General features: G+C 35.9%; 3 protein-coding genes across 4 annotated transcripts; 1 reads left to right on the top strand and 2 right to left on the bottom strand.

Annotated features, from left to right (window-relative positions):
* The first annotated feature begins 320 nt into the window (after nt 1–320).
* LOC120077775 (autophagy-related protein 9) lies at nt 321–9249 on the top strand. 2 transcript variants are annotated; one of them, XM_039031793.1, is made up of 10 exons: nt 321–425; nt 2468–3086; nt 3480–3800; nt 4191–4413; nt 4689–4868; nt 4953–5159; nt 6049–6126; nt 6208–6278; nt 7403–7513; nt 8154–9249. In XM_039031793.1, the coding sequence occupies exons 2-10, from the start codon at nt 2509–2511 to the stop codon at nt 9004–9006; spliced, it is 2622 nt and encodes an 873-aa protein (XP_038887721.1). In that variant the 5' UTR covers nt 321–425; nt 2468–2508; the 3' UTR covers nt 9007–9249. The 2 variants fall into 2 exon arrangements, with proteins under 2 accessions (XP_038887721.1, XP_038887720.1); XM_039031792.1 differs by having other exon boundaries at nt 342–779.
* An 844-nt stretch (nt 9250–10093) lies between these two features.
* LOC120078774 (RING-H2 finger protein ATL16-like) lies at nt 10094–11596 on the bottom strand. The gene has a single exon (XM_039033081.1). The coding sequence runs from the start codon at nt 11565–11567 to the stop codon at nt 10515–10517; it is 1053 nt and encodes a 350-aa protein (XP_038889009.1). The 5' UTR covers nt 11568–11596; the 3' UTR covers nt 10094–10514.
* Nucleotides 11597–12053: 457 nt separating this feature from the next.
* Nucleotides 12054–16463, bottom strand: LOC120078775. Its single transcript, XM_039033082.1, has 5 exons — nt 15932–16463; nt 14076–14126; nt 13719–13852; nt 12992–13092; nt 12054–12886 (listed from the first exon to the last, which is right to left on the bottom strand). Exons 1-5 carry the CDS (start codon nt 16289–16291, stop codon nt 12708–12710), a joined length of 825 nt encoding a protein of 274 aa, XP_038889010.1. The 5' UTR covers nt 16292–16463; the 3' UTR covers nt 12054–12707.
* Nucleotides 16464–26669: the final 10206 nt, after the last annotated feature.

Here is a 26669-nt window from a genome sequence, read left to right as displayed (position 1 = left end):
TCTTCCTCCTAACCTCAAGGCGTTACACATTCTTTATTTTCAGACATCTATAAAACCTTAAACTGAATGAACTATTAATAACTTTAGATAGTGTATTTGTATATAATAGGTTATTGACTTATTGAACATTAAAAAATACCAGAAATACTTAACACAAAATTAAAAGTTTATATCCACATAAAATCAAATTTATATTCATAAAATCAAATAATTATTAAATTTTAATTATAATTTATACGTCACTAGGGCAAGTAGTTATGAGAATTATCAAGATTAAAAAGCTGCTTATTTATTTATTTGAAAAATTATATAAATTGAGGATTTGTTCTAATAATATAATGTTTTGAAGAAGCTGATACAAAAAGAGGGGCAGAGTCTGTTCGATTGAGGCTCTCGAGAAGAGAAGCAAAGAGACGAGAAAGAGGGTAAGGGAATTACCCAAGTTCACGTTTCTTCTGGGACTCTCATTTTTTTCTCTGTTTCTTATTCCCAAAATTCCAGTCCTTTATTCAAACGAACTCACAATTGAACTCTCAATCAACTTAATCCAACTTCATCCAGCAGATTAATTCATTCTCTCAAATTTCTTCTTCCCTTACACGCAACCCCTTTGAACCCCTTCAATTTCCCCTCCGTTTCTATCGATTACCCTCAATTCTTCGACTCCCACCTCCTCTTTTTGCGATTTTATTCTCTGCCGATCATCTAAACTAATAATCTCGACTTGGGTTTGTCTTATCTTCATCTACTTCACCCCCTTCATTCATGTTTTTTTGAAGGTAATCCTTCTGAAAATAACCCAGCTGCTTATTTTGCTTCCTTTTGATTTTTTTTCCCCTGATCATTTGTTTGTGTGTATCATGTGATGAGTTTGAATGCTAGTGAATTGGAACGTTTGGTTAACTCTGTAGAAACTAGCTTCTTTTGGAATTTGTTAACGACAACTGAAAATTTTATACTCCAAATGGGTTTTGATGATTCTTAATTTTTTGGGTTCTTTATCCCCAAATTTCCGAGTTTTGCTCTTTATCCCTCCCAAACGTTGTGGGTTTTTATGTATTTTTTTTGCTGACTGATTATGGCATATGATTCCTGTTGCAAGTTCATCTGGCTTCTTTTTCCCCTTCCACCCCTTTCTCAAAATGTGTAATTGTCTATATTCAGTCTCTTCTTGTCAACCATCTTTCGTCTGTACTTCAGCTTTCCTGAAATTTTATCATTTTAAATCTTCTCTTTAAGAAAATTAGCTTGTCAATTTAAGGCACATCATACAAGTCGTGGTATTCAGTTTGAAACTACCTGTTTTAGTTCTGAAATATGTAGCTATTCAGCTTCAGACTTCATTAGACAGTGCATTGTTACACAAACAACAGTGTCATGAATCACGATGAATGAAAGAAAGGCTGAACAAATGTTCTAAAAATAATCGAACCAAGAATCACCAATGCGTTATCCTTGTTTATGTTGCTTTCTTCAAGGCATTGGAGATTAGCTGAACTCTCTCTCTCCTAGAAGAGTCCTTTCATCCTCTAAATTTCATAAACGTCCTTGAATCTCAATGCCATATACGACCTAGTAGTTGTTCTGTTACTCATCCACTATATATTCGGGAAACTTTCATGTGTTTACATTTACTTATAATTTACAAATTGTTTAATGACTCTTTATATCTGTCCAATCCATCTTTTGATCCTCTATCTTGTTGTTATTCAAGTTGAGCAGTATGGTTCCTATATAAGAAAAGAAGAAATTAAGTCACTGATTATCCTGCACTTTAATAAGGAATGTTATTTTCATTAATCTTTTGTAGTTTCGTGCAATAGGCCTTTTTTCTTCCTTTTTCTCCGTTCGAGGATGTCTATTTTGTAACTACAGGCAATGCATACTTAAAATGTGTTGCTCGAGACTTTCTTATACTTTTGCTTCTGCATATGGTATGTTGATTCCAGCTTAAAACCTGTTTGTTGCTTGTTCTATACATCTTATCCTTTGAAAGCCTTCCATTTCTGACCTTGTTGAATTCAAATGGAATAAATTTTTAGAGGATGAATTATGTAATTGGTGAATGATTTTTAAAGTTGAGTTGTTTGGGAACTTCATCCAAAAGACCTTCCCCTGTTTTTTCTTGAAGTGTTTCTACATGTTCAGACCATTTAAACTGTAATTTGATTGTTTGTTAATGTGTATTTGACTTAAATCATTCTCTTGTATAAAATTTATGTCAACGGCTAAACTTATCATCTGAAGTTAAATGCATTAAGTTCTAACAATTCATAACTTGTACATGAAGATTTTCATTGCTTTATTATATTAAGCATGCAAAGTTTGTCCACGACCCCTTTACTTAACTTGGTATCGACTACCAATACTACATGATAGTTAGTTATTACCTCTATAAGCTATCTTCTGTCATACAATCTTGGTAGCTCAAGCTTTTCTTATTGCTATCTCTTTCAATTTCTTTCAGGGAATGGACTTGCTGTATCTGCCCACTGTCCATCTTTGTGAATGATGCTCAGTGGAACAGGGGGTGCAGATAATGTTGGAATTTTTAGATGGAAATCCCGTGGTGAATCATCTTTAACATCTGCTTTGCTTAAGGATGTGCCACCAGAGATTGAACTATCTACCTTTGGAAGAGTGCCAAATCCGGGTAGTGAGAGCCCTACGGGGCTTCTTGATGGGGAGCGTTTGAACGTGGAACCAATAGCTGACTTAGATCTATTCTTTGAAAGGCTTTATAGCTATTATTGTGACAAAGGGCTTTGGTGCATCATTACAAAGTGGATAGTAGAGCTTCTGAGTCTTGGCTTTACCATATGTTTCTCAGCATTTTTCTTACTATTTGTTGATTGGAATGGTCTTCGTAATGCCAAGTGTGGGATGGACGCAGTGGAGTCTGGGACTAAACCATGTGATCTTGCCAAGGAAGCTCTTCATGAGCACCCCTTACACCATATGACACTTTCAAAAGCTATCATCCTTGGATATTTAGGCATATTTTCTGTTTATTGGATCTTTTGCTTTTTTAGGTTTTTTGCACAGCTGAAGGACATTTTAGGAATCCGTCACTTTTATTACAACAGGTCCGTTGAACATATCTTATCAATTGTTTTGATGCTTTTGAACAACCATAGTAAGGTTTATGTTTTTGTTTCTAAGTTTGCTTATCAATTGTTCTAATGATTTATGTTTATAAGTTTTGCTTTTTTTTTTGGCTGTTTCTGTTTTCTTCTTGCATCCTTGAGCCTTAGTCTCTTTTCATTTCCTTAATGAAAAGTTTCATTTTCTTTTCAAAAGAAAAACACCAGGTTTGTTCTATATGTTTGTACAACTTTGTCCTTGAGTTCTAAAAATATTTATAGCTTTTAAAATCTTTCTTTCCTTTGTTAATTACTTTTATTATGAGCTACAGTTTATGAGTGATCTTAATACCCAGTCTTTCTGTTTTTTTTTTTTTTTAATTTCTTCCTGTGAAGTCTTCACATATCTGACAATGAAATCAAAACTATGCCATGGGCAACAATTCTTGAGAAGGTTGTTGAGCTGCAGAGTACTTGTCAACTCTGTGTGGCTAAGGATCTTTCTGCTCATGATGTGGTCATGCGTTTGATGCGGAAAGAGAACTACCTGATTGGGATGCTTAACAAAGGAGTACTTGCTTTTCCAATCTCAAAGTGGGTACCGGGTGCGGGGCCAGCTGTGACTTTTGACTCTTCTAGAAATCATTATCGATTAACATTGACAAAAAGTCTTGAATGGACCTTGAATTGGTGCATATTACAGAGCATGTTTGATCGGTACGTTTGTTACTGGAATTATTCACTCTATTATTTAGAAAATTGCTACAGCTAGATCTTAGACAGATCAAATATTAAAAGGATACACTTCTTGTGATAATTACCATGTGTATGTATGATTTACTCGAAAAAAAAGCATAATCTTATCTCATCTGTATATCCATTGTCTTATATTTCTCTCCTTTGCACTGGTAACTGTAAGAATATGTCTAGAATATACTGTTTCTAAGCTCTAAAACTTATATTAATGTAAGCTTGCAACTTTTTTTTTAATACTAAAAAAAGAGAGAGAGAGAAAACCAAACAGGGGTGTCTTAAATCTCAAACATTTTAAAGATTTTCTGCTTAATTTGTAGAATATCTACTGACTGAAGCATATTCCTATTACAGTAATTACTGTGTCAGAAGGGAGTTCATATCCAACCCTAGAACATTAAAGAAAAGGCTTACGGTAGTTGGAGTGGTGATGCTCCTGCTTTCTCCATTTCTTGTCATATTCATGTTGGTATACCTCTTTCTGAGGCACGCTGAACAGTTCTATAACCACCCAAGTACAGCATCATCTCGAAGGTGGTCAAATTTGTCAAAGTGGATATTTAGGGAATTTAATGAGGTACAATGATTCTTTAGATTTCAGTGGAGTAAAATTTATCCCTCTTTATCCAAGTGCTCAATTATCCTATTTGCTAGCCATTTGTGAAAAGTTGTGCTGAATACATTTAGCCTGTAACTTGTGACAGATAATGATTATGACATAACAAAAAGGAGAGATTTAGGTTGCAATGTGTCATGTGTGGCAGATAATGTTTATGAAATAACAGAGAGATTTCCATTGTTCTTAAAAAAAGTATCATATAAAATTGTTATTGATGCTATATGTTTTGGCAGGTTGAGCATTTGTTCAAGCACCGGATCAATAGCAGTGTGCTTCATGCTTCAGAGTATCTAAAGCAATTTCCTTCTCCCATCATTTCGATAATTGCAAAGTTCATCTCATTTGTCTTTGGTGGCTTTGCTGCTATTCTGATTATCATTGCTTTTCTGGACGAATCTTTACTGGAGGGCCATGTAATATACAGTTCATTTACTCTTAGCCCATAAACCTATTGTTCACTGTATACCTTAATCTAAATACATTCTTTTACTATTCAGATTTTTGGCCGCAACCTTCTCTGGTATGCTGCTGTTTTTGGAACTATAACTGCTATTAGTCGGGCTGCAGTTACAGATGAGATTTTGGTTCTAGATCCTGAGGGTGCAATGTCTATGGTTGTCCAGCATACTCATTATATGCCAAAAAGATGGCGTGGCAAAGAAAATTCTGAGCTTGTTCGACTAGAATTTGAAACCCTTTTCCAGGTAAACTTGCTAGCATTTCATCTCATTCTCTGCGTGGCTGGTGTGTGAATTAAAACTGGGTAACTTTGAACTTGTGGTAGAACTCAATATTATTAATCAACAGAGAGTATGACTCGGGGGAGGTTAGAGAGCTCCTCTTTCTGTTTCAGATCCGACCATCTCTGTTCACAAAAGCATACCCGCTTTCTTACTCTTTTTTTTTCTTCTTTTGATATCCATGAGTGTCCGGACAAGCTTATGTGCACATCGACTAATCTCATAGGACAAGCCGCCTAAATCTACAACATCTAGGTGTCAAGAAAACCTGTAGAATATTAAATCTTAGGTAGGGACCACCATGAATTGAATCCATGACCTCTTAGCCCTTTATCATCTTCCTCATGATCTCTTAATTCCTCTCTTACGTCACATGACCTAGCCACCAAAGTGGGCTTCTATTACTAACTCACAATCCAAGCCCCACTTCCTCTAAAATCATTTCCTTACATATTATTCATTTATTGTTGGTGGCCTATCATCTTATGGATTTACTATAAAACTGGGTTTTCCTTTTGGATGTTGTTAGTTGATAAAAGGGGATGTTGTAATTTAGTAACTTCTTTGATCATTGGCTCATAATATCTTTATTATTCCCACCTCTCCAGTCTAATGGTTCGATTGGAAATTTAAAGCTTTTGATACTATTAGGAGGCATTAAAGTTTAACTGTACTGGTTATAAGTTTATGCTTATTCTGGAGTATTTTCCTGCACTAAGTCATTTATTTTTTTAGAACTTTTTTGCTTTCATATGTTTGAAATACGAAGTTCCTTTTCTTTTCTTATTATTCATAATTCTCATTGAGGCTGCAATCTTCCCCCTTTCTCTCTTATCGATTTTTTCTGATGCAGTATACAGGAATGATGTTACTTGAGGAGATGGTCTCCATTTTTCTCACCCCATTCTTGCTTGTGTTCGTTGTTCCAGAGGTTGGCAGCTTTTAGAGACTACATTTCAACTCATTTTACGTGGCCACTATCTTTAAGTCACTGATATTTTTATATATGCAGAGGGTGGATGACATTTTGCAGTTCATTGCAGACTTCACAGTGCATATTGAAGGTGTTGGTCATGTTTGCAGGTTATTATGTTTCTTCAATATTTATCATGATCTTTACTCTTTCCTTACATTTATGATTTAACTGTTCCTGCATGAAAGAGTCAAATGAGATTCATAAGAGTTCAGAGAAGTAAAGCCTGGGGAAAATTCAAAGAGTTCCCTCTCTCTTCCTAAACCATACCACCAAAACGTAAGGATAAGTAAAACATAAGTCTCCATCTTTTTTGGGACTTCCTATCTACTCATTTAAATACACCTCACCCAGCTAAGTTTGGGCTTGTCATAACTTTTGAAATAATTTTTAGCTATTGTGCTTCTAGAAAAATCAGCTATGGAATGAAGTAAATTGGTGTTCAGTAAACTTCAGCTTGAAACCTGAAAAAAAGTAGGTTATAGTGTTTGCTAAATAATGCTAAATTGTTGCAATTAGCAATGACTAAATAGACTTGCTATCAAACTTTGCAGTTTTTTATTTTGTTGATAATTTATATGTTAAAATAAATTTTTAAAATGTTATATTACATATGCGTTCAAATTAAATTTATATTTTGTTTGGTCTAGATTATTTGTTAAGTATAGGTTATTTGTTAGGAGAAATAGGTGCATTTTTTATTTTTTATTTTTTTTAGAAATGATATTATTTAAAGAAAAAATTGGGGACATTGAACTAATCAACCTGAAAAACTTAGGATATAGACATTGGTTTTTAAGGAATATACCAAATTTATAAAATCAATTTTAATTTATAAAGAATAAAAATGAAAACTGAAAATTTGTTGCAAAGTAATAGTGATTTCATCGGAATCTACTTTAGTGAGTATGTTTTTTTTTTTTTTTTTTTTAATTTAAAAAGTGATGTCAACAACTTCATTGACAATCAATCGGACCAAATACTCAAAGCGGTTAAGATTATTACGCAATCACTTTTTAACATTCTCAAAGCAGTCCCAAATGTAGCCCAACTCCGTTAAACTCTACATCTCATTCTCAACCTTATTTGTACAGTGCATTAGCCCCTTCCCCCGACGCTTCTTCTCCTATATGTTAATAATTGTGTGTCTATCAGAAATGTGGTATCGCTTTTGATATGCACTTATTATTATTTCGGTTCAAAACCTTTTTGGCTTCTTCCTTGTCTTCTACAGTTTCAGTGCCTTTGACTTCCAAAAACATGGAAATAGCAGTTATGGGTCACCGCATAATGCCCCTAGTGCAGAGAGAAGCTCCCAGGGAAAAATGGAGAAATCATTCTTGAGGTATGAATTATAATCATCGGCTTTTCTGGACATTTATGGGGTCGTTGCTTGCTCCGATTGTTTCCTTATGCCAAATTTCTTTCTTGGAAATATTTCTCTAACTCTTCTGATTTAAATGCATTACCTGCAAAAATGTCCACTGCATTTCCACGGCGTTGTAAAGAAGGCAATCTAGTATGAGCAGCCTTCACAATCTCAACTTTTGAAAGGCGAGCTTGAATCTTCATTTGAGTTAATTAGGAATTAGGATAGCTCCTGATCATGCCGTAAACCTCTATGTATGTCACATTATTGAATCATGGTGCAAGTGTTTCTGACACCCCGTTTTACTTTTAGTACTTAGGAGCTTGGATAAATGTTGGTGAAAAAATATGTAAATGATAAAAGGAGAGCTTGTGTTGATATAAACATTTCTTGCACTTTCTTTGTTTCAACTGTTCAACTTGTTTTGATTTGAGTGACCAACAAGATAGAATGTGCTTTGGCTAAAGATTAGCAGGGCCAGTTGTTCATTTCGTGAACTTGATCAATATGGTATTTTGCGTGGGAATCCTGAAAATGTTACATTCAAGTTAGTTTCTCTAGAATTTCTTTTTGTTGCTTCTGAATCCTCACACATTAAGTTGTCTTCTTGCTGCAGTTTCTGTAGTAACTATCCTGCATGGGAACCAAATGCTCAGGGAAAGCAGTTCGTGTCAAATCTACGGACTTTTAGGGAGAGAATGTTGCAGCGACGGGGACATGTATATCAGTCGCATGAAATGTCTCAAGGAAGTCGCAATTTGCTCGGTCACCGGGACAGGAACGGCATTTTTCCAGGGGAACTACCCCACCAAAATTCAGCAGCTGCTAATTGGATGGATTTTCTATGGTTGGATGAACACCAGAGAAACTTTCCATACCTACTCGATCATTATTATACAAGCGCACCACGACATATAGCCAATTACTCGGGAGACATCCCTGAAGAATCATCTGAATTAATGGAGCTGAACTCCAACGTTTATTGGATGCCACCCTATGTCGCTCAAAGAAAAGGAAGATATGATGACTTTTGGAAGGAAGATGATCTCGAGGATCGATCACAAACTCATCTCGGGGCTTCCACATCCGCTACTCATCTTGGGGCTTCCACATCATCTCCTATCAATCGTGAAGGCATATTTCGGCATCAAGAACCTAACAGTACGAATCTTAGTGGTACTAAAACTCGGTGGTGGGATCGAAATATTGCATCTTGCGAACAACCCCAAACAAGTTTCATGGATCCTCCTAATTTCAACAGGTACACTACTACTATGAAGAGTCTCTACGATAATGTCTCAGAACGAAGCGCAGAGGAGCAACAACATATGGAATGGAGTGATTTCGGAAAGTTGTCCCGAGCCACATACTTAGAAGACATAGAGACTGGAGAGTTGGATCTTCATTTTGGAGATGTGTACAGCAGAACTCCAGAAACTCCAAAACCTGAACCTTCAAGCTTTGAGTAATTGCTTATACTTTATGTGGGATCTGTTCCTTTACAAGCAGGGATAGATGTTGATTTTCGGGGTTCTTTTATGTCTCTTTCAACTTTATAGCAAGATCCTTAAATTCTTTTTCTGTATATAAATTCATCAAACAAAAATATTCTTCTTAGGCTTCTGTTTGGTTTGAAGCCTCTTGGAACCATGGGAAGGTGTAAGTAATGACACATTTAAGTTATTAATGACACCCAATTCATTCTTCCATCACATCCTATGCTTTTGTTTGGAGATGGAATCCTCATTTTTCTTCCTTTACTTAAATAAATTTTATTGTTTATGCTAGGAATATAAGTGTGGAATATCTCATTTTATATATAAAAAACAAAAACTTGGATTTTTTTAAAAAAATTAATTTGGTGGGGTCTTCTTGATTGTGACTCCCTTCCCTTCAACTCAAAGCAATATACACCTTTTAGATTATTTTTTGAATTTTGATTCATTATGTTGTTTATGTTCATTTCAATCACGAAAATCATGCAACACAAATCTTATTGGTTAATTAATGCCTTGCCATTAAAAGTTTTCAACAATCATCTGATTGGCTTTATTAGTACTAGCTTCTAAATTCAAGTTTAGGAAACTACTAGCAATGACATTCACCGTCATAATTCAGTATTACACAAATCATTCTTAAAATGTCAACTGTCAATAGTTTTTGTTTGTAACAAACATCTATTTGTGAAGTGTGAATGTGGAACCGTATCGGAATTTATTAGTCGATTTGTTTATGCTATGGAATAACTGAGCATGTAGAAAATCATACTTTCTGTAATAATACAAAATAAACCAATCATGGAAATCATATACATAAATGAACAGAGATCACATTCGAATGAGAGATCTTAGGGATATGAAAGCATGATTAAAAAAGACAAAAGAATTGATAGCTATTATCCATATTAACAAAATATACATTCATTTTCTGTGACTCATTCATAGGAACACCAAAATTCAATGTGTTTAGCATGGAGTAATCTTATGCTGGGTGACTTTCTAAAAATTTTCTTACGTGGCCTCAAATGCCAAATTTAAATTCTGAAGTCGGGGCAAATCCTGAGCTTGGGGTGTACTACAGAAGATGAAGATAATTGAGAAGAAGCCCTTCAGCTAGTTGAATGAGAGTTTGGGTCCACTCTTCTCTGTGTTCCATTCATAACCAAGATCCAAAAGAAAGGAGACAAGCAATCATTCTCATTGATGAAGACTTGGAAAAGAAAGAGAGGCAAGGCAATGTTTAGTGGTTTAAGCAATGATTTCCAGTAGCATGCCAAAGTTTCAATAAGTCTCTTTTTTCATCTCTTTTCCATAATGAGTAAAGTTTCATAAAGAAAAAACTTACAAGTAAACACCATCTTTTTTGTGTGTAATACTCATTCACCTATTAAATTTTTTCACTCACTACTGAAATCAAAAGCAAACGGAGCTAAATCTGAATGAAATGAATCAATCCTCGGAATATTTACATATCAGACTCAAGTGGAAGAATTGCATTTTTGCAATCCTCGTCCCGATCGAAACGGAAAGAAAGATCTTCGGTTTCTGCTGTCAATTTCTGCACTACTACCACTACTACTGGACTCAGTGATTTGCCTATCTTGATGTATTATCATTTGAACGGTTAAGTAAAGCTGCTGATCAGCTGCAGAATCCATGGAAAAGGATCTTCTGATGGGTTGAGTAAAGAATTGATCATCATTTGCTCTAACATTGATTCCCTCGTCTCCCATGATCGAAACATGGTGACACTTTCGAGTTTTTGGTTTGCCGACCTTGTTTTCGAGTTTTTTCGGAGAATGGTATCTGGGCTGCTGAACTAGTACTTCTCTTGAAGCATTACCCTCATGTTGCCCTGGTGAGAAAACTTCTTCATCTTCCCTACCAAGTTCAATGACTACAAAATCTTCATCACTTCCCATTATGCTGTTGGAAAGAAGCTGTGAGTTTTGTGGAGAAGAACTTGGAGCTACAATTTGATCAATTGGAGGCTTTGTTATGCCTGAAATGCTTGTTCTACAAAGAGGGCAATTAGAGTTGCTTTGCAGCCAGATATCAATGCAGTCCAAATGAAATGTGTGGCTGCATTTTGGTAAAACTCTTAGCATTTCATTCTCTCGAAACTTGCTTAGACAAACAACACAGCTATAAATACCGCTACCTTCACCGTCTCTTTCGAATTGAAAAGCCGGGATTTGGCGAATCATCGACTCTTCGAGACCGCGATTCCACATTGTTGTTGGAGAGAGAGCTATGAAAGGATCTTCATCTTGTTGGGGGGTATGAAAACTTGAAAACCTCCTCAGCAAACTAAACTGGTGCCAGTTAGAGCAGCATTTGCTGATGAAAATATAGTAACCCAAAAGCAAGAAAGCTGTGCCCATCACACTTAGAACTGCAACAGCTAAAACAGGAGAAGTAGAATCAGAAACAGTAGAAAAAGGAGACTGGTAAGATGGAATCTGTTGGTTTTTGATGGGTAGAAAAGCTTGAAACTCAAAGCTATGGAGGCTTTTCTGAGTTGGTTCCATAAGCAAATGTGGAAAGAATGAGAGGCAGAATTCTTGAAAAGGAAGATATGTTATTAGCTTGATGACCAAACACTTATACAAGAGTGATAAAAATAAATTAATATTCATAAAGTTACTTTGAGAAAGTCAGAAACAAACAGATACTGGATTAAAATAATAAGATGAAGATCCACTAGATCCTTTTTTTTTTTTTTTAACTTTCTTTTTTCTTTCTAAAGAAATTAAAAAAATTTAAGAGGATGGAGTGTGGAAACTAGAGGAACATGCACATGCACATGTAGTTACATATACATGCATGGGTTTGAGGGAAAATGAAATCTATAAATTTATCTTGTGTATTTAAAACACTTTGTTGACTTCCATACCCACTGGTTTCATTTTGAAATTCATCTTTTTCTTTTTGTTCATGAGAGAGAGAGCAATAAAGAAAGTGGGCTTGCAAATTATTAAAAAAAAAAAAAAGAACTGAGATTAAACAACACCATATTCACCACAATGTGACTACTTCATAATAACGTGAATTAAAAAATTTACATGTCTCCTAAATAACTGCTGGATATAAATTCAAGGTACTCTTTCATATATCAAACAGCGACAAACTTCTAGTTACATTCGTTTTGCCCCTGATAACAATGAGTATTTTCCCATCTGATCCTTTCCAAACATTTCTTCTCAATGGCCCAAGCCGAATACAGTTTGGCCGATCTTCATTTTTCTGGAATAATTTGAACTGGTTTTTGACTCATTGTTCTTTTTTCTTCCCAGCTAATCTCATTAGCTTCAGTTTCCTCCTCTCAAAGGTGAGATATCATAAATGATATGAAAGTTCACAAATTTTCTCCTCAACTCTCACCTTTATGATTTGTAAGAGCTGTAAACATTACTCCCTGCCATTTGATAAAATATCAGACCATCATTTACCCACTTGTCTCCAACAGATCAGAACAAATTACACAGCCTAGACAGTCCCTGGAATCAAGTGGGGAAAAAAGTAAAGCTGATTGATGTCTTTGTTTAAAGATTTTCAAACTTTGAATGTCTGAACATGCGTATTTTGGGTCTTCGTATTGACAAGTACATGATCTATGCTCGTGTGATATTTACACCATGATTTCGATTTCAAGCAAGGAATCAGTAAACTTAAACTTCCAGTCTATCTAAACTATTATCATCATCATTCTCCATATTTTCTCCTCCTGAGATCATTTTCATGATGGTCCGTGTAGCTTTGCCTACGGCACGAGAAGTCTTTTTTGCAGCTCCAGCAACAACAGGCTGCAAAGAAATAATTGGCAGGCTTGCTCTCTCTTGAATCATTGCTGTATCATGTAGACAACATAATATAAGCTGTTAAACTCTGGTGATAAGTTATAAGAACGTGTAGGATAAGTTTATCTTAGGATTTCACTTGTAGTCAAACATACACATAGTTTGTTGGTGGGCGAGTGCACCGATCTGGCGAATTCCAGCTTCTGCTGCTTGGACAGCCTGAGCAGATTTGTTTACCCCATCGGCTATTTCCTGGCTGTGATCAAACAAAAATCGAGACAGATTGCTCAGAAGAGTTGGAAATGGAATGATGGTGCACACAGAAAAGTGGAGAAGATGATGATGCAAGAAACAAGCAATATAAGTCATATTCATGATGTAAATCTCTAAAACTGCTGAGAAACTACTTTAGTTAAGAAAAATGAGAACAATCAAAAGAGAGCCATACAAAAACAAGAAGTCAACAAACCCAAGCAATAGAACCGTCACAAAAGGAAGTTAAGATATATCACTCTGACCACTATGATTAAAATAAAAAGGGTAGTTATAAAATGTGGATACAAAGGGAACCATTGAAGTGAGCTAGTACAGTGAGCTACATCCCAAACTTAATTCCAGCTTTCCTCAATACCCTTAAAAGTAGGGTGACCATCGGTTGGACAGTGTCGGTTTTCGGGATCACACTACAAGCTAACTGACCGATGTCGGTTTAGTCATTTTTGGTTGGTCGGATCAGTTTTCAGGATTCCTTTGCACATCTCTACTTAAAAGTCCTCTATTGGTAAAGAAGACAATGCACATCTCAAAACAAATGTCAAATATATTCTTAACCATAAAACTATTGGTAAGAAGGGATGGCCCTAGATAAGGATTTGTTCTCACCTTAGATCACTTAGTTCAAGAGTCAGATCACTGATCTCCATGCCAGAAAGTCTGATGGCAGCCATTGTACCAGGAAGTTCTTCCCGAGCTGTGTCAGCTAGCTTTGAAAGTGAAATGGCTGCTCTGCGCATTGCCTAAATAAAATTTATAGAGAATTAAGACTCAGATTCATAATTTCTAATAACATTGTGGAGTAATGTGTCATATCCAACTTCTCTCATTACACATTAACCATATACTATCTTAATTAATACGTGGATTTGTATAAAGAGAAAAAAATGCATGGATAAAAGCAATGAAGTGTGAAAATGTGCCTGAAAGCTGATTCCAGCTTAAAATAGTTATCAATTCACTTACATTAAGCGTTGGGACAGCTGCAATGACAAGGCTTGTAAATGCCACAGAAGTCTGCACCAATTAGCACTAAATCAATGTTTATAAATATACAATGACTAAATAACTCTTAGAAGTATGCGAAAGTTAGTATTCATGATTTACTCCCAATTCGTAAGCTCAGGTCAGCTACTACCAAAGGGCACTTCAGAAACAACCAATTTTTTTTTTTTTTTTTCGTCTTTTATTTTTTGATAATCAGGAGTCGGAGCTGAGGTCTCCTATAATCGAGGGCAAAACAACCAACTTAATAAAAAAACAGTATCAAATACCCAACTCTAATAAAAGGAGATGAGTTATGGGAACAAAAATCCTTAAGTAATGTTTTAACTTTTAAGCCAGAGATCAATGCGATAAAAAGATTTTTTTTATCTTTTTTTTATATATATATAGGAAACAAACAAATAAATTCCAACAACAAAAAGAGCACAGCCTAAGGGTAAGGGGTTGAGAAGACCCCTCCCTGGAAGACTAAAAATGCTAAATATATTTGACCATCCCTTGAAAGCATAATCACAATGTAAGAAAAGATGGTCCAAAGACTCCTCATTTTTCATACAAAGGCAATAAATAGAGGGGGAAAGAAAGCTATTTTTCGGCTTCCTTTGCCGCTTGTCATGAGTATTTAAGACTTCTATATGCAAGAGACTAAAGGAAGAACCTGACTTTTTTTGGGAATTTTCAGCTTCCAAACAAGGTTAACTAGAAGGAAGGTAATATGTGGGGGCTACTTCGTAATGTTTTAGAAAGTAGCCTTTATGGTAAATTTCCCCGAAGCATCAATCTTCCACTTAAGTCTGTCACAGTCCCCCTATAGAGTCCAAGAGTGAAGGGCCTGTAAAAGCGCAACCACATCATCCATTTCGCTGTCAAAAATATTCCTTCTAAGGCCTGAGTCCCACGAGTGATTCGAGGCACACCATCAATTCACCACCCTAGCCTCCTTCTTGTAGGACAGAGTAAATATTAGGGCAGCAATCTGCCACCCTAAACGCAATAAAAGATTGCACAGAAGTTCATTTCATCTATGAAACCTAAAACTACACTGAGTGACTCGAGCTTCAACAAAATACACCTATGACACCTACATAAGAAAAGACAACCTAGGGGCCGGAGTAGGAGGGCTCCCCTTCCGGGCTTTCTAAAGAGAGTTACTTACAAAAACACCTTCCAATTGAGAAGGACTATCCTTTCCATCTTATTAGATAATATGGGGTTCCATCTCAAACCAATTGACAATAATCCTCAACATGTCCCCTCAAGATAGTGTGTCTTTTGGGTTCGCCATTCTTAGTCGGATCACAATTTTTCTTTTATTGGACTAAATAGCCGTTTGAGTTTTATGGGTTTTGATGTCATATTAGATAATATGAAGTTCCATCCCAAAACCATATGTAAGGGGAAAACCCAACTAGAAATGATCAACAAAGGTAACATGATTTCATTTGTTTGTTATATTGCTTATTTTTATATGACAGTATTACACTAAAAAAAAAAAAAAAAAAAAAACCCTATATAATCTCTGTCTTTTTTAGCTTAACATCTTTATAATCATAAATTGATCTGTTAATTAACATTAATCTTTTTTAGCTAGAAAGGATCACTGTTAGGAACTACTCATAATCAATAACAAAGGAAACGAAAAGTAGGCGCATGTCCACCAATAATTCTCAAAACTCAAAGAAATATAATGTGCTAAATAATCAACAGCATTCTTCAAGGCACAGTGAATAGCTACCAAAATTCCGAGAAATTCACACAAAAAACAACAAATGTCAAACATCCAATTATTCAAATTCGAGCTTTATACTTAAATTTACCGTTAGGGCAATGAATGTCAAGAGAAGAAAAGCCTTATCGCTCAAGTTCAATCTGGGAAGCGACCTAAAACCAACACCAGGGCTACCCACTTCCACATTCCATTGATTTCGTTCTACATTCTCCTCCATCAAAGCCCCATTCGAATCTTCGACCCCCACAGATTGTTCATCTCGAACAGATTTCTCAGAATCCCGATAACAAAATACAACCAACCGGTCAGGTTTAGCTCGCAAATTGAAGAAAGTGGGTTTAAACTTACAGTGCGAGACAAACAGAATGGGGTTCTTGGATGTCGAAGAGGTGAAGCCATGAACGGGAAGAAAGAAGAAGGGGGAATGGAGAAGTGTCGCCGATCTCATTGGGGGCAGCTCAGAGAAAGTAGGTTGAGGTAAAGGAAGGTAGTGGAGGGTGGCTCCACCTGTAAATGGGGCGGATGATTAAGCTTAATCAGCAGCCATTTTAGCTCGTCGGAGAATTGAATCGCTTGTTTGTGTTGAAGATAAGAGGTAACCAAAACGGCAACTAAATTGCAAGTTTTAACAAAATTCAGTAACCAATTTTTTTTTTTTTTTTTTTTTTAAAATTTTTAAGTTCAATAATGAAGATGTGAGACTCCAACTTGATTTGTGGGAATCAAAGACTTTTATGGAATAGATATCGAGATTACTATATTTATTTTTACTGTAGTGTAAGATATCTAAACATCTAGAGATGCTCTAACAATGATCTCAGGGATCGTTTAGGATACTAATTAGAAGTTGGTGAAATGAGTTATTATAGCCTACTTCATATTTGGGACATCAAATATAATAGTGGTGTATATAGCTATTTATGTAATGACACACGTTATTTTAGATTTTTTGAAACTAGTAAAAAGAGTTTTAAAAACAAGAAATAAGAAAGCACCATCGCGTTAAGCGCTACATATTCGAAAAAAGGGAAATCGCAGCATTGTGGAGAACAAAATCCTATTAGGATTAGGGCTTTTCTTCTCCTATAAATACCCAACGAGGGCAACCTCATTCTCTAAAAAAAATCAAGTCCTCCTCATCCTTTTCAAGGTATTCCATTCTCTCCCTCTTGTGGTGAAGAAGATCTTTAGGTAAGAGATGGTTTGTTTTGGGTTCCTATTTTCCAAATAAGTCTCTCATTCTCATTATCAATCGTTCTTAGACTTCTTGGTGCCAAAAGGGAGTTTATGTCTCAAAAAACCTCTAAAAAATAGTAAGGTAAGCTCTCTTGGTCTAAGATCTACAAATTTCATCTCAATTTACAAACTTAAATCTTGCCCTAACGTAGGGAAACCCTTTCTTTGTAAATTCTTGATCATAACGATATTCAAGGAGTTCGACTCAAGATTCTCAGTAAGAACCCTCAAGATTTGGAATAATCTTTGTTTCTAAAACTATCTTGTAAGTAGTCCTCCTACAAAGAGAATATTATTTGTTCGTACAATTAATCTTAGTTTTATTGCATTCTTTGAAGGTAGATAGATCTCTACCTAGTGGGAACCTTGGGTGAATATGCATGATTTCTTGATACTAATTAAATGTTATGATATTGCTTGATTTAAATGGTTGTTTTGATTCTTGAATGTATTTTGTTGTTGTGAATTTTATATTATGGCATGATGATGCATGATGAATTAAGTATGTTTAGATCATAGAATGTGTTGGGGGTGATACCCCAAATCTCATAGGGTTCTATAGTTTGTGATTGTATTGTACAAACATTTTATTTATGTAATAAAAGATATGCCCTAAATCATATTTAAGCTACAAGATAACATGTATGTAGAGACATATAGGTGGATCATGTTTAAGTGATAGTCTAAATGGTTTGTAGTTGATGGATAAGGCCGAATACCTTATCATGGTGACACTACGAGTATGACCCACTTTGTAGATGTTACAATTGTTGTAAAGTGCTATAAATGATCTGATCCTGATCATTCATATGGAGACACGTGAGCAGGGATATTCTATACAAAGGAGTTTGTATAAGACCGGACCATGAAATATTTAGTCTCATTATATAACGCGTTCATAATAGAGACTTATATTTCACCAGGATGACCATAGTTAACATGACCTGAATCCCGAGTGAGTTGTGAACTCCTGCCTATGAAGGCAGTCCTTTGATTTGTATGGGTGAGAGTGGCCAGATTGCCGACTCAACAAACCTACCATTTTGGAGAATCATCTGATTGAGGAGCTGGGAACATAGCTACATAAGAAGGAATTCACTCTTTCTCCAATGTCGAGGCAAGTAGATAAATTGCTCTCTTAAGGGCTGATTTCAGTGCTTGAACAATGTGGCACCACATTCTCTCCTGACCCGATAAGGGTTTGGTCATAGTTAGACTATGATTTATTGTTCATTAGAGGGATCAGTGGTACTTTTAGATGTAACTATAGAGAAAAAACGGTAATTTTGATCCAACTATACTTACGAGCAATTTGTAAAGGATCGTTGTACTGTTGATTAATTATATCTAATGGACACATAAATATATATGTAGTGCGAAGAGTGCAACTGTCGGTCTTTAGTAGAATGTTCGACAGTTAACGGATGGTGAATAATTTAATTAAAGAGTTTAATTAATTATTCATGTACCGTTGGAGCTTCAAACTATAGGTCCATGAGGTTCCCTCGGTAGCTCAACGAGATTTAATGAGAATCGGTTTTTGGATTAATTTAAATTGTTCAAATTAATTTAGGGAATTAATTATATATGATATAATTAATTAAATTTTAATTATATATATGATATAATTACTATAATGTATTTGATACATTATAATATTAACTATTATTTGAGAGAAATTTAATATTTGAATATGATTCAAATATTAATTATGTGAATTAGATTCATATAATTAAATTTAATATAAATGAGATTTATATTAAATATTGTTGTTGAGAGAATTAAACCATAGGTTATATTGTATTGGATACAACATTGAACTATAGGTTATATGTTTATATTTGATATAACATATAGTTTAATATATATTATATGATAAAGCAGAGTTGTAACTCCTTCCCCATTATTCTCTGCACAACGTGAGGACTGGATTGGAAGTTTTTCATTATTCTTTTCCTGAAGAAAAAAATACATAGAGTTTTTCTATGAGAAAAAATCCTTCCTCCTCATTCTCAATCTCTTTTCCCTCTTACAAATCCAAAATAGCCAGAGCCTCACTCCTCTTGAGTACTCTTCTCGAGAATACCAATGTTTCCATCGTGGTGGTGCCCAATTTGGAGATCGAGAGATTTTACGTGAATATTTGGTCTTTAAAAGTAAGGGTTCCAAACCCAAATTATTTCTTGGTAATTTATCAAATGCATGTTGTAATTTTGTAAATTTCATAATCTTATTCTCTTCTTCTGTAAAATTTTGGAAATTGGGATGGTCCATCTCTTCCGCTCAAGGACCCTTAGTTGGATCCTTCAGAATGTTGGAGCATTTATGGTTGATCTTGGAAGTAGTTGATAGCGAGATTTTGGTGTCGCTCCCATACCCCTTGCTATATAAATAAATTTATAAATCATCGAACAAACCCTTTATACCAACTAGTAATGTAGGTAGCAAGTCCGGGATCGAACCATAGAGAGCCTAATATGGATTCCTAAAAAAGTTGGAACTTGTAGAAAGTAACCAAGGGGGTTCGTGAAAATTGTTAAAAACTAATTCTGAAAATAAAAAGAAGTGCAATGTAACAATTTGTAAAAATTATCAATCAAACAAACACTTAGCTTGGGAAATTGTAATTTAATTCATTCCTCAATAATTCTATCATAGACTACTCAAAATATGTGTGAGATTATTTGAACAAAAAAAAATTAGTCTACTCGATTAGAATCCTAATCGGTAGTCCATAAAATCAAGTTAATTAAAAGAAGAGCGATGATCCTCAACAATCAATTAACTAACAAGCTTTAAGCTTTAAGGCAAAACTAAGCCAATTAATTGGTTTTCATCATCTAACCAATTAATTAAGTGAAAATTGTCTAAGTTAGAAAGTAAATGCTTGTTAATTGGAATCCCTAATTAACACAACAAACTGATTTAACTTTTGCTTCTAAGTGATGACTACCTAATGATTACAAATTAGGGCCAATCAAAGAAGTCAATTAAATATGCATAGCTAATTTGTCAGATTATACCATACATGAAAACTTAAAATTTACTCAAGACAAATTCCATTAAGTCAAAATCATACTCACGAAATTACAAAATGAGTCTCAAGAATTACATTGGAATGAAATTAAACTAACTATCCCAAGCTAAGTTCTTACCCTTTAGCCACGAAACATGTCGAAAATCAACACGATTGGCAAAGAGAAAAAACTTATTATCAAACTAAAAGCAAAAGCAATAAAAACAGAGCTGGAAAAGAGACTAAAATGCCCGAAATCGAGAGTAGAAGGTAGAAGATGGGATGAATTCGACTGAACCTTAAGGGTTCCTTTTATAGATCAATCGTAGCGTCGCAAAGCTAGGGAGAGCATTGCAACGCTCGGCTGTGCCGCATGTGCTGAGGGGTTCGCATCAAACTTCGCAGTGTTACAATGCTCCGGAGCGTTGCAATGTTGATGCTTCTGTCTTACAGCGTCAGGCTTCAGCGTTGGAATGCATTGCAACGTTGGCGTCCTTGAGTTTCAGAAGCATTGCAATGCTTGGGGGTAGCATTGCAACGCTGCCCTGCGTCTAGGCATTCTTCCTTTTTTTGGTCATTTGATTGATTTAGCTTCTAATTTTTTCATTTTAGCGTCTTTAAGTCTTGAACGCTTGATCCAACCATGTGTACACTCGAGTCTTACAAGATAAGTAATTAAACAAAATTAAGTAGCTAAACAATCCTGAGTTAAGCAGAAGAAAATAGCACATTTCAAGTGCTATCAAACACCCCCAACTTAATTCTTGATCGTCCTCGATCAAGGTAAAACAAGCAATCATGCATGAATAGTTAGTTTGTCAAACTTGAGTGTTTCCTACTCAAGCCTCAATAGTCAACCAGAATCAAATTCACAATCAAATGGGTAATCAAAAAACATTCCATCATTTGATGAATAGTTTGAAAATTCGTTTTAAAAATGTTTTAATGCATGTTCAAGCTCAAAGTTATTTATTTTGAACTAGAGCGAGCCCGAATGGCCTTAGGAATCTTCCATTTATTTTCCCTTACACTGGCTTGAAGGATCCTGAATTAGCTTTTCTAAATTCAAAGTGGTAACGACATATCATTGGATCGGTCAAAATCTGTTCATCCATCGCCCCTTCTTTTTCAACTTTTTTTTTATAACAAAAGATAAAGAGGGGAAACTTAATTCAGAAAACTGACTTTCGTTTTGGCTTGCCCACACGGGTGTCATGTGAATCATCCCACTACGGGCCAATTTCCCTTCAAAAGTGCTTACTCATTCCTTTAGGATACTTTAGCTCAGAGGGAAACCACAGGTGTCATGACCACCCCAGGTTAATTATACCATTTGAAGAAGAGAAGTAGACCCCTAAACATGTATAAATGAAAGAAATATTTTGTTTTATTATTATTATAATATTTTTTTCTTTTTTTTTTTAGCAGGCGACAATGATATCAATTGACTACATCTCAAGCATGCATTACTAAATTGAACCGAAAAAAGACTAATATCTATTACCAAGGCGTATCGGAGTAACAACAAACTTATGGTCTCATAATTCAATTCTAAGCAAGCATACAGGGTCAAGATAGATATGCAAAGGGCTTGGAGATGTAATAAAAATTTTAAGCAAAATTTTCAAAAATATCATGAAAATTATGAACCCTTTCATCCGAACTATTCTCAAGCAAAAAACAATTCCTATGAGTGCGTCATAGGCTAGTCATCATAAGGAACATAACAACAAGACAAACAAGCAAGCAAGCATTATTCGAGCACAATGCTCAAGGACCCCAAATAATATCATCAAGAATAAATTTAGCCCAAAAATTTGAAAAAAAATGGCCAAAAAACATTCAAACACTCCACCCCCAACTTTTAAAATACACATTGTACCCAATGTGATCGAAAATAAAGCACGAGGGATCAGAATACTTCCCTAAACAATGAGGTGAAGAAGGATGTAGGGCACTCTGCTCAACTCTTTTTCTTCCCAAAAATCCTACAAACAAGAATAATAGAAAGAATTAGGCTCAACAAATGAGAAAAATAAAAAGAGAAAAATACTGAATTGAAATCTAATCCTAGAAAGCAAGTAAATTTAAATCCTAGCTGCCTCTAGGTAGTGCAAATGTTTATGGTTGGTTGCTCGACCATGATGACTCGTTTTAGATGTAGACCGGTGAGTCCAATCGGTAGGCAATGTTGAAGCAGTCCAAAGACTCGCCATCATGGAAGACCTTTAACCTGTGCCCATTGACTTTGATGACTTTTCTTGTCTCAAGATTAACAATGTCTATTGCACCATAAGGATAAACATGAGAAACACCAAAGGGCCCAATCCACTTGGATCATAGTTTACCAGGCATAAATTTCAATCGAGAGTCATAAAGGAGTACCTTTTGCCCTACTTAAAACTCATTGGGTGCAAGCATCTTATCATGAAGGTCCTTCGCTTTTTGCTTATAAATCAAGGAATTGTCAAAACATTCTAACCTCAGCTCTTCCAACTCTTGAAGTTGTAAAAGTCTGGCCTCCCCAGCTACCTCTAAGTCCCCAGTTGCACTTCTTGATAGCCCAATAAGTCTTATGCTGGATTTCAACTGGAAGATGGCATGCCTTACCATAAACCATCCAGTAAGGGGACATTCCAATAGGAGTTTTGAAAGCTGTCCTGTAGGCTCATAGAGCGTTATCAAGTCGGAGGCTCCAATCCTTTCTTTCTGGGTTGACCACATTTTCCAAAATTGTCTTTACTTCATGTTGGACACCTCCGTCTGCCCATTGGCCTGAGGGTGGTATGGGGTGGCAATACGATGTTGGACACCGTACTTCTTCAACAGGGATGCAATGACTCTATTGCAAAAGTGTGATCCATGATCGCTGATGATTGCTTTAGGGAAGCCAAACTTGCTAAGAATGTTAGTCTTCAAAAAACCAGCAACCACTTTAGCATCATTAGTAGCTATGGCCTTTGCTTCCACCCATTTGGAAACCTAGTCCACTGCCAATAAAATATATTTGTACCCACAAGAAGAAGGAAAAGGTCCCATAAAATCAATCCCCCAAATATCAAATATCTCACAAAAAAGTATAGGGAATTGCGGCATCTCATTCCTATGGGACAACCCTCTAGATTTCTGACACCATTCACAAGTTTTGCAAACAAAATACGTATCCCTAAATAATGTGTCCCAATATAAACTAGAATATAAGACTTTTTTGGCGGTTCTCTTGGGACTGAAGTGCCCTCCATATGCATGCTTATGAAAAATTCAAAAACAGAAAAGAACTCATCATTAGGGACACACCTCCTAACTACCTGATATGCACAAAAATTCTACAGAATAGAATCCTCCCAAACATAATATTTTGACTCACTTTTAATTTTATCTTGCCTATGTTTGTTCATCCCATATGGGAACTTACCAGTGGTTAAGTAATTCACAATGTTAGCGTACCAGGGAGTCATAGAAATACCATCTGCCTGCATCAAAGTGTGGTCAGGGAAGTCTCCATCAGAATTGAGGCAACCTCCCTCTGCTACAATCCTACTCAGGTGATCGACAACGACATTATCGCATCCTTTTCTGTCTTGGAGTTTTAGGTTGAACTCCTGAAGGAGAAGAACCCACCTTAACAATCTAGGCTTGGACTCCTTCTTTGACATCAGGTAGCGTAGAGCTTTATGGTAAGAAAAAACAATAACTTCAGATCCCATAATATAAGAGCAAAATTTTTCTAAAGCAAAAATAACAGCTAAAAACTCCTTTTCTTCTGTATAAGTAAACCACTCAGAAGAGTTTGAATCTTTACAAATGAAGGAGAATTTTTAGAATGTGGTTTCATATTTTTGCAAGCCCATATTTATAGAAAAGTGCCATGCGTTCTTTTTCTCTATTTTTATGGCATTTACCATGCGTCTAGATTATCTTCACGAGAAGGTTTCCCCAAAGTGGTAGGTTTGAGTCGGCGATCAACAACTCTTGTTGAACCCTCAGTAGTCTCAAGGTCATGGTGTAGTTTCACTGAGTTGGGTTGAAGGTCTTCGAAGCATAGTAGATGACTTGATGTTTTTTATCGATCTTCTGCCTTAACACTGCTCCCACAGCATGGTCACTCGCATCGCACATGATCTCAAAGGGAAGGTCTCAATGAGGAGCCTAAATAACTGGAGTGCACAACAAGGCGTTCTTTAGCACATCAAAACTTTTCCTGCATTCGTCATTAAAATCATAGGCCATGTCCTTTTGGAGAAAGGAGGTCATCGGCTGAGCAATCTTATTGAAATTTTTAATGAACTTGCAATAGAAACCTGCATGACCAAGAAACGAACGAACCTCCCTCACATTTGTGGGGTAATGGAGCTTAGTAATAACATCAATTTTAGCAGGATCTACCTCTATGCCATGCTTAGATACTATATGTCCTAAAACTATGCCACGCGAGGCCATGAAATGGGAATTTTCAAAATTCAGAACAAGGTTAGACTCAATGCATTTTTCTAGCACCCTAGACAAATTAGACAGACAATTAGCAAATGAGTCTCCATATATAGTAAAGTCATCCATAAAAACCTCCTTGCATTTTCCAATATACTCAAAAAATATGGACATCATACAGTGTTGAAAGGTGCCTGGAGCGTTACATAGTCCAAATGGAATTCTTCTGAATCTAAGGTGCTATAAGGGCATGTAAATGTCGTCTTCTATTGGTCCTCTTGATTTATCGAGATATGATAGAAACCCAAAAAACCATCAAGAAAACAGAAGAAGGGCTTTCCAGCAAGCCTTTCGAGCATCTGATCAATAAATGAAATGAGGAAGTGGTCCTTTCTAGTTATAACATTTAATTTTCTAAAATCTATACACATCCTTCACCCATTCTAGACCTTAACAGTTATTAAACTACCCTTATTATTTTTAACCACAGTAATACCCATTTTCTTAGGCACTACATGAATAGGACTGACCCACTCGCTATTAAGGATGGGATAGATAATACCTACATCCAAGAGTTTGAAGACCTCTTTCATAACTACTTCATTCAAGATAGGATTCAGACAATGTTGAGGCTGTCGACAAGGCTTAGCTCCATCTTCCAAAGAGATTCGATGCATGCATACAACGGGACTTATACCTTTAATGTCGGCTAGCGTCCATCCAATGGCCATTTTATATTTTTTCAGTAACTCAACTAGCTGCTTTTCTTGTTCCTCAATTAGATGCTTGGAGATAATAACAGGCAAGGTCTCAGCTTCCCCCAGATAGACGTACATTAAATGGTCTGGAATCTTCTTTCAGCTCCAATTTAGGTGCCTGCAAAACAGAAGGAAGCACCTTGTCAGAAGATTCATCATCAGAACATGAGGGCATACTTACCGGCTCTGTCATAGACAAGGTGGCAAGCTCTTCATGGGGGATTAAATCTCCTGAGCCATCCTCATCATCGTCATAGACATCCCATATAACCTCCTACTCAAGAGAGTCAAACACATCAATTTGGCACAAAGAATGTACTTGCCCTATGGTGGAAACTTTCATAGCATCGAAAATATTAAACTTGACCAACTCACCATCGAACTCCACAAACAAAGTGCCTCATCTACATCAATCTTAGTCTTAGCTATCTTCATACAAGACCACCCAAGAAAGATTAATGCAGATGAGATGGATGTGGGCTCTTCCATCTTAAGAACATAGAAATCGGTAGGAAAAAGAAACTTATTGATCTGAACTAGGACTCTATGACTTCTAATGGGTGAATAAAGGACCTATATGCTAATTGTATGACAACTCCAGTTTTAGTTAAGTCCTTTAATTTTAATTCTTGATAAATTGAATAAGGCATAACATTTATTGATGCACCCAAATCTAGCATGGCCCTATCAATTTTCTTTTTGCCTATGATGCAAGGGAGAGAAAACGTACCTGGATCCTTTTATTTTTCTGATAAGTTTTTCTATAGGATTGCAGATACGGATTGACTTACCACCATTCTCTCTTTTTCCTTGGCTTTTATTTTCCTCGTGTAAAACTCCTTAAAAAATTTGGCATATTTGGGGATTTGCTAGACGACATCGAGGAGAGGAATATTTATCTCAACCCTTTTAAACATCTCCAAAAACTCCTTATCCTTGTCTGCAACTGCTTCCTTTAGTCTAGCAAGCCTAGAAAGAAAAGGGGTTTTAGGTACATATGCATCTAAAGGAAGATAAGGGTGAAAAGATACTCCCTGTTTATTTTGTGGTGGCAAAACAGTTTGATTTGAAGAAAGAATTTCTGGTTTCTCCAATTTTGACTTTTCACTGACTCAACAAGTGGCTCCAACTATTTGCCACTCCTCAATGTGATTGCAGTAACATTCTCTCTCAACATTGACTCAGGTTGGGATGGAAGTTTGCTAGACTATCTCTCCACTTTGCTTATAGAGGTGGCTAGCTATGAGACTTGGGTCCCCAAAACTTCAATGGCTTTCCTTGTATCTTGTTGAAAATGTTGTGTATCCTGTTGAAATTTAAAAGAGTTGTCAGCAAGACTTTTAACAATGTCTTCCATGGACATAGCTAAACCAGACAGAGATCCATGA

Source organism: Benincasa hispida, chromosome 5 (assembly GCF_009727055.1).
Source record: "Benincasa hispida cultivar B227 chromosome 5, ASM972705v1, whole genome shotgun sequence".
NCBI classification, from domain to species: domain Eukaryota; kingdom Viridiplantae; phylum Streptophyta; class Magnoliopsida; order Cucurbitales; family Cucurbitaceae; genus Benincasa; species Benincasa hispida.
This window is presented reverse-complemented; position numbering and strand designations above follow the sequence as displayed.

Bases quoted from the DNA above. Each gene is read 5' to 3' on its own strand.
- LOC120078774 (XM_039033081.1), bottom strand. From the start codon at position 11,567: ATGGAACCAACTCAGAAAAGCCTCCATAGCTTTGAGTTTCAAGCTTTT.
- LOC120078775 (XM_039033082.1), bottom strand. From the start codon at position 16,291: ATGAGATCGGCGACACTTCTCCATTCCCCCTTCTTCTTTCTTCCCGTT. The intron at 13,853-14,075 runs GTAAGTGAATTG...AATTTTATTTAG, and splicing joins CAGCTGTCCCAACGCTTAAT to GCAATGCGCAGAGCAGCCAT. The intron at 12,887-12,991 runs GTATGTTTGACT...TACATGATACAG, and splicing joins CGCCCACCAACAAACTATGT to CAATGATTCAAGAGAGAGCA.
- LOC120077775 (XM_039031793.1), top strand. From the start codon at position 2,509: ATGATGCTCAGTGGAACAGGGGGTGCAGATAATGTTGGAATTTTTAGA. The intron at 4,414-4,688 runs GTACAATGATTC...ATGTTTTGGCAG, and splicing joins TATTTAGGGAATTTAATGAG to GTTGAGCATTTGTTCAAGCA. The intron at 6,279-7,402 runs GTTATTATGTTT...TGTCTTCTACAG, and splicing joins GGTGTTGGTCATGTTTGCAG to TTTCAGTGCCTTTGACTTCC.